Source organism: Capra hircus, chromosome 14 (assembly GCF_001704415.2).
Source record: "Capra hircus breed San Clemente chromosome 14, ASM170441v1, whole genome shotgun sequence".
NCBI lineage: Eukaryota > Metazoa > Chordata > Mammalia > Artiodactyla > Bovidae > Capra > Capra hircus.
In genome coordinates this window covers 1,361,124-1,373,989 of record NC_030821.1, presented here as the reverse complement: position 1 = coordinate 1,373,989, position 12,866 = coordinate 1,361,124, and the positions used below count along the sequence as shown (strand labels likewise).

Sequence of the window (12,866 nt, the reverse complement as noted above, 5' to 3'; positions counted from 1 at the left end):
GGGTGCTATGCTCTGTGGAAGGTCAGACACCCACCTGAACCCAGGACTGGACACTGCACTGATCTGACCAAGCCCCAGGCACCATCCTAATGTTAGTTATACACACCTCATACATCCTTAATGCCTGTCCTTATATTGAGAGCAAGGAAGTACCTCTAAACTCTTCCCCAACCCACATTTAGGATATCCACAATTTCACCAATGAGATCCCATTTCTAACGTTTATTATGCTGATACAACAGTTACTCAGTTTACCAATAAAACCCATTTTTGACACTGAGGATGCTAACGGTCAAAACTTCTGTTGTGGAGATCATGGAAGAATGAGAACTGGCCAGGAATGTACAACGTCCCTTGCAGCACTGTTCACAGCAGCCAACCCACAGAGGCAGCCAAATGTCCACCGACAGAGGGATGGACACTAAGACACGGTGCATGTGTACGGCGAAACACTGTTCTTGTTGCTAGTCACTCAGCTGTGTCTAACGCTTTTGCACTCCAGTGGACTCTAGCCTGCCCAGCTCCTCTGCCCATGGGATTTCCCAGGCAAGAACACTGGTGTGGACTGCTGTTTCCTTCTGGAGTGGAATACTGCTGCTGCTGCTGTCACTTCAGTCGTGTCCGACTCTGTGTGACCCCATAGACAGCAGCCCACCAGGCTCCCCCATCCCTGGGATTCTCCAGGCAGGAACACTGCAGTGGGTTGCCATTTCCTTCTGGAGTGGAATATTACTCAGCCATTAAAAAGAGTGAAATAATGCCATTTGCAGCAGCAAGGATGGATCTAGAGGTTGTCATAGTGAGTAAGGTAACAAAAAAAAGGAGAAATAGCATGATATTCTCTATATGCAGAATATAAAAAGAACTCTAAAAAAGAATCTAAAAAGAAATGACACAAGTGAACTTATTTACAAGACAGAAACAAACTCACAGACTTAGAGAATGCAGTTATGGTTGCCAGAGGGATAAGTATAGGAGGAAGAGACGGTGAGGGAGTTTGGACTTGATGTGTACACACGGCTATATTTAAAGTGGACGACCAACAGGGGCCTACTGTGGAGCACAGGGAACCCTGCTCAATGTTATGTGGTGGCCGGGAGGGGCGGGGAGTTCGGGGGAGAACGGATACGGGGATATGCGTGGCTGAGTCCCTTTGCTGTCCACTTGAAACTATCACAACGTTGTTATCGGCTATTCTCCAATACAAAATAAAAAGTTTGTTTTTTAAATTGTTCCTTCTGGGAGTGTGGCCCTTTCTGAAATGATATTAACTGGCCACCCAACGAGTGTTCTTGACAGCATGTTATCAGACTAACCAGCTCTAGGAGTAAAACTTTAACTGCAGGGACACATGTCACTCTGATTACCAGGTAACTGACAGCCATTCTAACACTGACATTGTGTAGCACAAGGCCCTTTTAGTAGTAAGCACATTTAGCTTTATTACGTGTGTGAAAATATTTCTTAGTGGCTAATGGAAAATAGTGGCCATGAGGATGTGAAGTTACTTGGTTTATTTGGAAGATGCTGATACTGACAGTGTTTCCAACGCATGGTCTATGACTGGATTCTTTCATAGCTTATATTACAGATGGCCTCACCCCAACCACACTCTTCCTATTGCAGGCCCACTGCAGAACCAGGTCGGGGCCACACCAGTGAAGATCCCATGGATAAATGACATGGCCTTTCTGACATCAATCGATTATTAATATTTGAACTTGAGACTTACATCTGTAGCTACTCTGATTTAAGGAAGTCAGATTGATGTTCTTATTAGTGTTGTCTTTGTGTGTGTGAATCTTTATAAAGTCTTAGAGACACTTTAGTGTATTGCCACCTCAAGAACATTTCTATATTATTTTACATTATTTTCTTCTGATAGCAAATCTATATTTCCACCACTTCACAAAAGCAGATTTTTTTTTCAGATTTTTTAAGCCAATATTTAGTTAACAACCACTGTGGATAAAGCTACAAACAGATCCAAATGGATAACAAAACAAAAAAAAACAACCTTGACAGACACTAAGCAAATGTCAGAGTGCCTATCAAACCGAAGAGGAAGAACCCAGGAAAAGAACAACCAATGGCTTTTTAGGAAGTCTTAATGTCAGAGTCTCTCTGCATAAACTGCCATTGAATAACATCCCAAAATATTTTCAGACATGAAATAAAAATAGAAACCAGCACTTAACTCTAAAACAGGCCATAATGGGGACAAGAGTTGTACCCAAGAGCAGAGGAAAATGAAACTTGGTTTCTTTATTGTTGGTTATAAAATGGGCACAAATGTAGCGGGCACATTTTGGGGGGAGAGCAAGACTTTCAAGGTCAATTCCAAGACATGATTCCCTTCCAGCTTTAAACAATGGCAGGGTCATTTATGGCGAACTAAACCTTCCCAAGCTTTCATTATGACTCAGAACGCCTAACTTCTTGAGGATGCAAGTTCAGGGTTTGGTGGTGAGCAGAGTCCTGAACTGCCAGCCCTATTTTGGGTCTGCCATTGACCTTGTGTTACAAGAGCAAATCATTTCAACTTCTTGCTGAGTTTTTACATGCGCCACGGGGCTGTTTAGATTTGTTCTCTATAGAGAGAGCCATTCACTGAAGAAAGCAATTCACCCTGGCAAAGAACAAAGGGTTCAAGGTGCAAAAGAGGCACCCAGAATCATTACTGACTCAAAGTCCTTCCCAAGTGGCAATAGCCAGTGGTAGAATTAATATTTAAATCTCTGACTTTTTTTTTTTTTTTCATATCTCAACTGCACCACCAACTAAAGTCTTCAACAGCGAAGGGAACCGGAACACACCAGAATATGCTTCCCTGGAGATTTACAGGCAAGTTAAACTGTGTGATTCAAAATACAAACACAGGGCAGAAAAGTTGATATGTGCTGTTGGAGTCAGCAGGACTGGACCAGGGTGAGACAAGCCAGGGGCAAACTTCAAAGTGGCAAAAAAAGATTATCTTATAACCAAGATAAGTAAGATTTTATTGGAATACTTTTGAAATTCAAAATTAAGGTAAAAAACTCAATGATGAACAAAACATCACATTTTAAAATGAATTTGATTTTTTTTAAAGTCTGTACAGGACACATAGGTGTGTGTGTTAGTCTCTCAGTCCTGTCCGACTCTTTACGACCCCATGGACTGTAGCCCACCAGCCTCCTTTGTCCATGGGATTCTCCAGGCAAGAATACTGGAGAGGGTTTCCATTTCCTTCTCCAGAACACATAGGAGCCAACTGCAAAAGACAAGAATCAATAACACCAATCCGGTCTTTACTTTAAATGTTGATGTTTTGTTCATTACAGATGCTTCTGTATCAACTTTGAGCTTTCTAAAGATCGTATTAAAAATGCGATTCGTCTTGATCACCGAGATTTTTGGTGTGTCTTCCTCTTTCGCCATCGAGGATGGTGCTGTGCTCAGCCCTCTCCCAGTCCGGCCCGGGGTATCATTACCAGTTCCCAGAAAGGCCGGGCCAGGTGCCGGGCGGACGGGGCTGCGCCGGCGCAGGGGGGTGCCTACCTCGTTTGTTCTGCGTGCCGTGCTTCCTGGCCAGGCTGAGCTCTCTCTGGATGCGGCCTTCCAGGCACTCCTGCTGCTTGCCCAGCATCTCCTCCGTCTCCCGAAGTCGGGCCAGAGCTTCCTGGGCGCTGGGGGCCGCGCGGCTCTTGGAAGAGCCTCCGCCTTTGAAGAACTTGCCCAACTTGCTCATGGTGCTCGGGGGGCCGGGCAGCGGTCCGCGGGGCTCGGGCTCGGGGCTCCGGGCGCGCCTGCCAGCAGGTGAGCGACGTCCGCCCGGGTCTCGGCCAGGCTCCGGGAGGCGGCGCCCCCGAGTCCACACGCCGTCGGGCGCAGGTGACTCCCTCTCCCGGGCATTTCCTGGCGGCCGGGCCCGCCCCGCGCGCCGGGAGGGGAGGGCACCGCCGGCGGACGCGGCGGCCCCGCCCGGGCCCCGGGCATCGGGAGGAAAGACAAGGAAAGAGCTGGAAAGGCCGCCGGGGCCGCAGCCCGGGGCTGCTGTACCCACGCTGGGGACTCACCCGGGGCCAGTGACCGGTTTGATGCCGGCTTGGAGGAGCGCAGATCGCTGCCGGGGGTCTAGTGCGGGCCGAAGTTCAGTTCAGTTCGGTTCAGTCGCTCAGTCGTGTCCCACTCTGCGCGACCCCATGGATCGCAGCACGCCAGGCCTCCCTGCCCATCACCAACTCCCGGAGTCCACCCAAACCCACGTCCGTCGAGTCGGTGATGCCATCCAGCCATCTCATCCTCTGTCGTCCGCTTCTCCTCCCGTCTCCAATCTTTCCAGCTTCAGGGTCTTTTCCAATGAGTCAGTTCTTCGCATCAGGTGGCCAAAGTATTAAGAGTTTCAGATTCAGCATCAGTCCTTCCAATGAATGTTCAGGACTGATTTCCTTTAGGATGGATTGGTTGGGTCTCCTTGCAGTCCAAGGGACTCTCAAGAGTCTTCTCCAACACCACAGTTCAAAAGCATCAATTCTTTCATGCTCAGCCTTCTTCACAGTCCAACTCTCACATCCATACATGACCACTGGAAAAACCGTAGGTTTGACTAGAAAGACGTTTGTTGGCAAAGTAATGTCTCTGCTTTTTAATATGCTGTCTAGGTTGGTCATAACTTTTCTTCCAAGGAGTAAGCGTCTTTTAATTTCATGGCTGCAGTCACCATCTGCAGTGATTTTGGAGCCCAAAAAAATAAAGTCTGTCTCCGTTTCCACTTTTTCCCTGAAAGCCGGTGTGTAATGTACGTGCGCCTTGCCGACCTGGCCTGGAAGGACAAGATGCTAGTGTTCCACGCATGCGTTCTGTGTGTTTTTGTCTGTGATTGCATATGAGCACACGGTCAGGTCTCTTTGAATAAGGATATTCAGGTAGGTTCACCCCGGGGTGCATGGTGCAGGTTGGGAGGGTGGGGGCACCGGCTTGCAGGGACATTTGTCTGCCCCTGTGATGCAGGTGTGATGGCACGTGGCTTATTCTCAGAGCACCTGGGCTGACTGGGCGTGTCGCTGCAGGTGTAGACTGGGCAGGTTGATGTCTGCTGGCTGTCAGTAGGCATGGGTGGATTCTAGATCACCCCCCACCCACGGCTTCAAGTGAGGGAGGCGAGGAGCATCTCTTTTCCTAACGTGGGGACTTTGGAGTATGTTTGGTGACCGCATTCAATTCAGTATCACTGTTAGTATCTCTCTATGTTTAGTTGCTAAGTCGTGTCCAACTCTTGCGATCCCAGGGACTGTGGGCTGCCAGGCTCCTCTGACCATGGGATTCTCCAGGCAAGAATACTGGAGAGGGTTGCCATTTCCTTCTCAACTGTTAGTATATACAAAGCCTTTAATGGGGCATCCTTATGTTTGGATCTATATCAGATGCCTTTGCAGAGACATCTCAGTAACAAAAGGGAAAGAATGTCTTAGAGAAAAGCAACATTCTTTTGTTCCTTTTCAATATCTCAGTCCCATCTATTAGAGCTGCAAACAAAGAATTTGGTAAGATGAAAGGACAGCAACGGGTAATGATTATAGATGATGCAATTCAACTGAAAATCTGTGCAGAGCATGCTACAAAGATGTGGGACATGGGACTGAGTCTGTGTCCTAGTTTTCCAGGGCTATGATGTCCTCCACATAATACAGACCTATTTGAGCAACATTGCCCACTGCCATCAGGACCTGTTTGTGATCATTAGCTCCCCACTGATTATTAAAAGCGGGGGGCGGGGAGCACCCATTACTATGACCGACACACTTTGCTACTCAAGACCAATAACCCACTTTTGTCTGCCATCACACCAACCCAGAAGCATCAGTCCAATCCATTTTACCCAACATTGGTAGATCCAGCATTACATCTTGACCAAGAAATTGGAAATTTTTATAAGAGGCTGACAGTCCTATACCTTAGACATACGAACATGTGAACTTATAGTTTCCTAGTAACTACAGCCTACCACCTCTAACCATTTCCTGCCTGGCCATCCAAAGCACGTATGAACTGTAATACATCTAATCTTGTGTATATTACACTATAATAAGCGTTATCTTTTGTTATTATCTAAATGGTTCATAAATCTATTCTGGAACTTATTTTCTTGCTTAGATTTTAAGCCCTTTGAGAGCAGAGAAATCACACATGTTCTGCTGGCCAGTTTAACCAAAGTTTACTGAGGGTATTTTACACACAAGGTCCTGGGAATGCAACTATAGTCTGCCATCTGGGAGCTCAGCTTATAGTAATAGCAGTAACGGGCGCCATATTTGAGCACCTACTGTATGGCAAGCACACCACATGCCTTCTTAATAACCCCTACATCAACCAAGCAAAACAGGTGCTGCCACTTCTCTGGCAGATAAACAACTCAGCTCAGCTGGCGACTTGGCCAAGTTCACACAGGTAGTGAGTGTGAAAGATCCGTTTGTTTTAAAGCTTCTGGTCTTTCTGCTGTTTACATGACCTTTCCCTCTGTGTGGTTTGGACCAGAAGAGAAACTCACAGAGCATTTATTTAATTAAATAACAGCGGGAGTAAAGAGGCTGGTATGAGGTATCAACTTTCAGAGATCATACAAGCATTACTGAGTCCATAGAGGGGTATGTTTAAATAAGAACCTCTCCAGTATAGAAAAAACAGTCCTTTCTAGCTCACTAGACACGGTATTTTTGTTGAGAGAACATAGAACAAGTAGAAGAGAGGGACGGAAAGTTATAATGAGCTGCCTAGTCACCCATCTGTCCATAGTTTCATTCAACAGCTACTCATGGAGCACCTCTGTTTCGGGCATTATGGTAGACAGTGAGGAGATGATTAAGAACAAGATGAAGGCATTTTACAGGTTAGGAGAGAAGACAGGAGGTAAGCAACTTATCCCACAAATAATAGACTTTATAAGTTAAAGTTTTAATAAGTGCTATGGAGAACTCAGAAGGACAGAGACCTGTCGGAACAAATTGTAGATAAAGCTGATTTTGTCTTGGGTGTCAAAAAAAGGTGGCTTGAAAAAGTGACATTTAACCTGGAATTTGAATGGTGAATAGAGAATAGCTTGGTATAGAGAAGGGAAACTGGTGTTCCAAGATAAGGAATCATTCATGCGCCATTTTTTTCTGAGTGCATACAATATAGCCGGCACAGATCTAGATGCTGGAGACTCGCAGTGAAGAAAGAGAAACTAAAATCCATGCATTTTTGAAGCCTACTTTCTAGTCAGGAAATGATGGACAATTAATTAAGAAAGCAATGTACTCGATGGAAAAAATAGAGCAGGTAGTGTCAGAGAATTAACATTTCAGACAATATGTGGAACAACATTGAGTCTAAAGAATTAGGTTTTGACATAAGGCCAGGTTTCTGGTGACAGAAGAGCAGGGCGCTGTGAGACGGTCTCTAAATGTCGGCTGAGTCCTGATCACATAGGGGCCACCTGATATTCTAAGGATCTTGTTTTGTATCCAAAGAGCAAATGAAAATCAGTCAGAAATTAAAACAAAGGATGGAATCGTTAATTTAAAATTCAATGGAAAAATCTATTTTACTCAATTTAGTGTGCCACACTTTCAGAAACACACGTGGTGTGCAAAGCAAGCTACTTTTGAATTAAAAATTGTTCCCTCCCATTAATATGTAATCTCAATAGGGAAAAAATAATACTGGCAAGCAAGCAAGCCATCCAAATATATATTAGTGTTTAATCCAGCAGTGGGATTTAGATAATAAATGTTTAAATCAATGATGTAGAAGCTGAAAATAACACATTAATCTTCGTTCAATACTCATCCTACAAATGTGGTTTCATAAAGAGTTCTCAGCATCTAGTGTATTTTTCATTTTTTAATCTCAATTGATCTCAGCTAATAAGGAGGCTGTTGTTCAAAAGAATGATCTTGTTCAGAATGATTTACCATGGTTAAGATGGCAAAGGAAATTGGAAATTTATAGATCTGTTAAAGACTTAGATGTCAGGCTAATTGATACATTTTGGTCACCCCTTGAAATTACAACCATTTTTAGAATGTCAAATGAACTCTCCAAAGCAGCAGAAGAAGAATTACCCTTTAAACACACTGCAGAATCATCATCAAATAGTTATTTATTAAACAGCTCAACGAGCATGTACACATTCTTTCCATCAGCAGTTTTTTGTATGTTTCTCAGAACTAGATATTCATTGTATATAACACAATGACAGTAATGAATACAAAAGTAGCCATTTTGAAAAACAATAATTTTGCAAAAATAAAAGTTTATTGCCCTAATTGATAATGAAGATCTAAGGTGCCTGTGACTGAGTTCTGCCTGCATAGCTCTGTATCCATATTTTCTCATATCTCTGTCCAGGCCTGATTAGAAAGAAATTAAAGAATCTAAGGGTTTTCAGATTGAGCTGTAAAGTGTTTTCTACACCAGCCACTTAATGAATATAAAAGGAGATAACCCGTCTACCTCAGCATCATCTTTATCACATAACCTTCCCAAAGTCGATTCTTGATGCATGCTAAGTCACTTCAGTCCTGTCTGACTCTTTGTGACTCTATGGACTACAGCCTGCCAGGCTCCCCTGTCCATGAGGTTCTCCAGGGAAGAATACTGGAGTGGGTTGCTCTGCCCTCCTTCGGGGGATCTTCCCGATGCAGGGATTGAACCCGCGTCTCTTACGTCTATCTGCACTGGCAGGTGGGTTCTTTATGCCACTAGTGCCACCTGGGAAGCCCCTGATTCTTAACAAAGATCACTGGGGAACTGGATTCTCCCCCAAGAGCCTGCAGAAGGAACAGTTATGCCAACACGTTGGTTGTAGTCTTCACGCCCAGTTTCTGTGCGATAATAAATTTGTGTTTTTTTTAAGCCATCAAATTTGTGGGAATTTGTCGTAGCAACAATAGAAAACTAGTACATAGAACAAGGAGCTGATCTGATCTAGGGCGGGTCCTAGAAACTCTTTTGAGAGTTGGACAATGAAGAGGAGAAAACTAAGTAACTGAAGAAAGGAGAGAGCATCCCAGACTGAGAGACTAGTGCACGTGGTGGAGCAGAATGTGTGGTGAGCACAGTTGCTTAAGAGGCCCGTGGGAGACGGAAGGAGAGTAGTTTCAGATGACAGGGACAGGGAAGCAGGAGGTGGGTAATTTTTTGAGCCATTCTATGAAATGGGAGTAATAATAGCATATATCTTAAAGTGTCATTATAAAGATTAAATGATTCATTTAGGAGCCTGGTACACAATAAAATAATCCAAAATTTTAGCTGTTATTATTGTTCAGTTCAGTTCAGTTGCTCAGTTGTGTCTGACTCTTTGACCCCATGGACTGCAGCATGCCAGGCCTCCCTGTCCATCACCAACTCCTGGAGCTTGTTCAAACTCATGTCCTTCGAGTCAGAGATGCCATCCAACCATCTCATCCTCTGTCATTCCCTTCTCCTCCAGCCTTTGATCTTTCCCAGCATCAGGGTCTTTTCAAATGAGTCAGCTCTTCGCATCAGCTGGCCAAAGTATCGGAGTTTCAGCTTTAACATCAATCCTTCCAATGAATATTCGGACTGATTTCCTTTAGGATAGACTGGTTGGATCTCCTTGCAGTCCAAGGGACTCTCAAGAGTCCTCTCCAGGATTGTTAGGTTTGAATAAATGTTCAAGATTTGATTTTTAATATATTGTGCAAGATAAGTGTTAGGAATACAACAAATCTACTGAATGTTTCATGAACACCTAGAGACAGATGAATGGACAGCTATACAGTGAACGTCTGTGTAACCAGAACACAGCCCTCTGTCCTCACGGAGCTCACAGAGGGGAAGACAAACATCAGTCAAATAATCGTATAAACAAGTAGGAAATCAAATCCGGGACAAATGTCTTGGAGGGGATACTAGGTGAATAATAGCAGGATTTGTCCTAGACAGGAAGAACAAAGAAGAATTTCCTAAGAAAAACATGCTTGTGGTGACCGCTAAAGGAAAAGCAGAAGTGAACCAGATCAAATGGGAGAGGGAAGGGTATTCCAGGTGCGAAGAACACCAGGTGCGAAGGGCCTGAGACCGTGAACATGGAGAGGCCCCGGGGAGATAAACAGAAGAGAAAGACGGGTTGGGCCAAGATTTGTAAGACTTTAAATGCCAAGCAGAGACATTCCTTTCTAGATCATGTGAGCTCCTTGAGATTGGGTCTTAATCAATTCTTTATCAAACCTAGAATTTTTTTTGATATATAACAGATACTCAAAGGACTCACTAAGTTGACTTAAGTGCAGATTTTATTTTGTAGCTAATAGAAGCCACTGAAGGGTTTTTTCTTTTTTTTGGTGGGGGGGGCAGGTAAATTATAATCTTGCCTGGTTAGTGTTAGTAAGGAAAATATGTTTCAAGTCCCACTTACTATAGCAGACAGCTAATGTCCTGGAGGACTGAATTTTTGCCTGTGCATTTGGAAGTCTTTCCCAGGTGAAAGGGTAAAAGCGTTACACTCTGAAGGTGGAGTACGAGTGAACCCTGTTTGCTAAACTGGTCCAGTGGGAAGAATGACAGAGAGGGCGCTTGTTAAAAACGTAGCTCCCCAGGACCCATCCCAGACCCTGTAAAGAAGGCTCCGGAAAAGGTGTGCGCAGCTGTATTTATTGACACACACTTTACCTGATTCTTATTCTCAAGAAGGTTTGGGGGACTCTGGTATAGAGGACCTTGAAGGGCCACGGAAAGACATGTGCAAAAGTGTGAACATCTGAAAGAGCCAGGAGGTATCTTATGAAAATGACTGGGGAACAGGGCACCCGAGAGGAAGTGGCTGTTACTGAGGCTGGAAATTGTGAAAACCTTTACCGGTAAAATTTGTCCTCGCTAAGCTGAAAAATCTTGTGAATAATGGAGACCCAGTGGAAGATCTTAGGCAAGAAAGTGAGTTTGGGGGGAGGAAATAATTCAAGAAATGGAAAAGTACAGGTTTGAGAGGCATTTTTGAGAACTAATTGAGAGTGCCTAATGGCTGCTTTTATGAGAGAAGTGAGACAGGAGAGGTAGAGAATGAATCCAAGGCTTCTCACGTGGCAGAGTGCCTTTGTTGGGGAGCAGATGATGTGGCAAGAAAGCATTCCATTTTAGACTCGGAAATACGGAAGGAGAAACCTCCAATTTGGGAGGAAGTTCTCAAGGCAGAGAATATGCTTATGGAAGTCATCGGGACCACGGGAGTTTCACTTGTATGAGGGTGTGAATTGACAAATGGTCCACGCACAGAATCATGGGGAAATGGGCATGTTTATGTAGCACTTACAGAAATCCTTCCCAGGTGGCTCTGTGATAAAGAACCCACCTACCAGTGCAGGAGACGCAGGAGATGTAGGTTCCCTCCCTGGGTCGGGAAGATCCCCTGGAGAAAGGAACAGCTACCCACTCCAGTATTCTTGCCTGGGAAATCCCATGGACAGAGGAGCCTGGAAGGCTGCAGTCCATGCGGTCACAAAAGAGCAGGACACAACTTAGCAACTAAACAGCAGCAAGAGGGGAAATCAGCAGAGACTCGATGGAGACGGAAGAGTTAGCAACTGTGGTCTCGGCTGCCCTCACCATCTACTGGCAACCGCCTTCGAAAGGGCTTATGCCAGGACTGTTGTACTCAGTGCCCCTGACCCCACAGCAGGCCGGCACTGACCCACGCCTCTGCTGGAGACTACTGGACACTCACAGCAAGTCTGGCTCAGTCTCAGTGGGGCCACTGCTCCTTTCTCGTGCCTCCTGGTGCACGCAAGATTTTGTCTGTGCCCTCCAAGAGCCTGCTTCCCCAGTCCTGTGGAAGTTCGGTAACAAACCCCACTGGCCTTCAAAGCCAAATTCCCTGGAGGTTCTCAGTCCCTTTGCCAGATCCCCAGGTTGGGAAATCTGTTGTGGGTCCTAGAACTTCCATAACAGTGTGAGAACTTCTTTGGTATAATTGTTTTCCAGTTTGTGGAACCCCCTAATGCTTCCTATACTCTCATGCTAGTGAATGGAAAGAACAAAAGCATTTCCATTATCATTGCACTGATAAATAAATATTTGCCACCTATCTAGAACATTTAACAGGAAAATTCTAGAAAATCTGCCCTTGGTTAATGCTATCAGATAAACAAACATACAAAATCTGTATGAGCCACTGGGTTTTAATTTTTCTTTATTTTTTATTGGAGTACAGTTGATTTACACTATTGTTTTACCTTCTGCTATACAGCAAAGTGAATCAGTTATACATATTATCCACTCTTTTTTTAGGCTCTTTTCCCATATAGGCCATTAAAGAGTATTGAGTAAAGTTCCCTGTGCTATTCAGTAGGTTCTGACTAGTTATCTCTTTTATATATAGCAGTGAGCATGTCATCCCAACCTCCCAATTTATCCCTTCCCCCAAGCTGAGCTTCCCTGTGGCTCAGTGGGTGAAGAATTCGCCTGCAATGCAGGAGATGGGGGTTTGATTCCTGTGTCGGGAAGATCCCCTGGAGAAAGTAAGGGTAACCCACTCCAGTACTTTTGCCTGGGAAATACTGTGGACAGAGGAGCCTGGTAGGTTACAGTCCACGGGGTCGCAAAAGCCAGATACAACTTAGTGACTAAATCACCAATCTCCTCCAAGCCACTGGTTCTTCAAAATACCGGAAGCTGTTGACACTTGGATTTTAGTCCGAACTCTTCTACTAACTTGGGCAAATCATTTAATTTCTCTGAACCTGCAATGCATGAGTCAGGGTGCTCAGGGCTGGTGCGCTGGGATGACCCTGAGGGATGGGATTGGGAGGGAGGCGGGAGCGGGGTTCAGCACGGGGAACACATGGACACCCATGGCTGACTCACAGGAACCTATGGCAAAAACC

General features: G+C 44.8%; 1 protein-coding gene across 1 annotated transcript in view; it reads right to left on the bottom strand.

The window, feature by feature from the left end:
• The window catches only part of CHMP4C (charged multivesicular body protein 4C), a 32,477-nt gene extending 28,587 nt beyond the window's left edge, over positions 1-3,890 (bottom strand). The window contains exon 1 of the mRNA XM_005689327.3: positions 3,541-3,890. Coding sequence (XP_005689384.2) covers positions 3,541-3,730 — 190 coding nt within the window. The 5' untranslated portion in view covers positions 3,731-3,890. The remainder of the gene's footprint in view (positions 1-3,540) is intronic.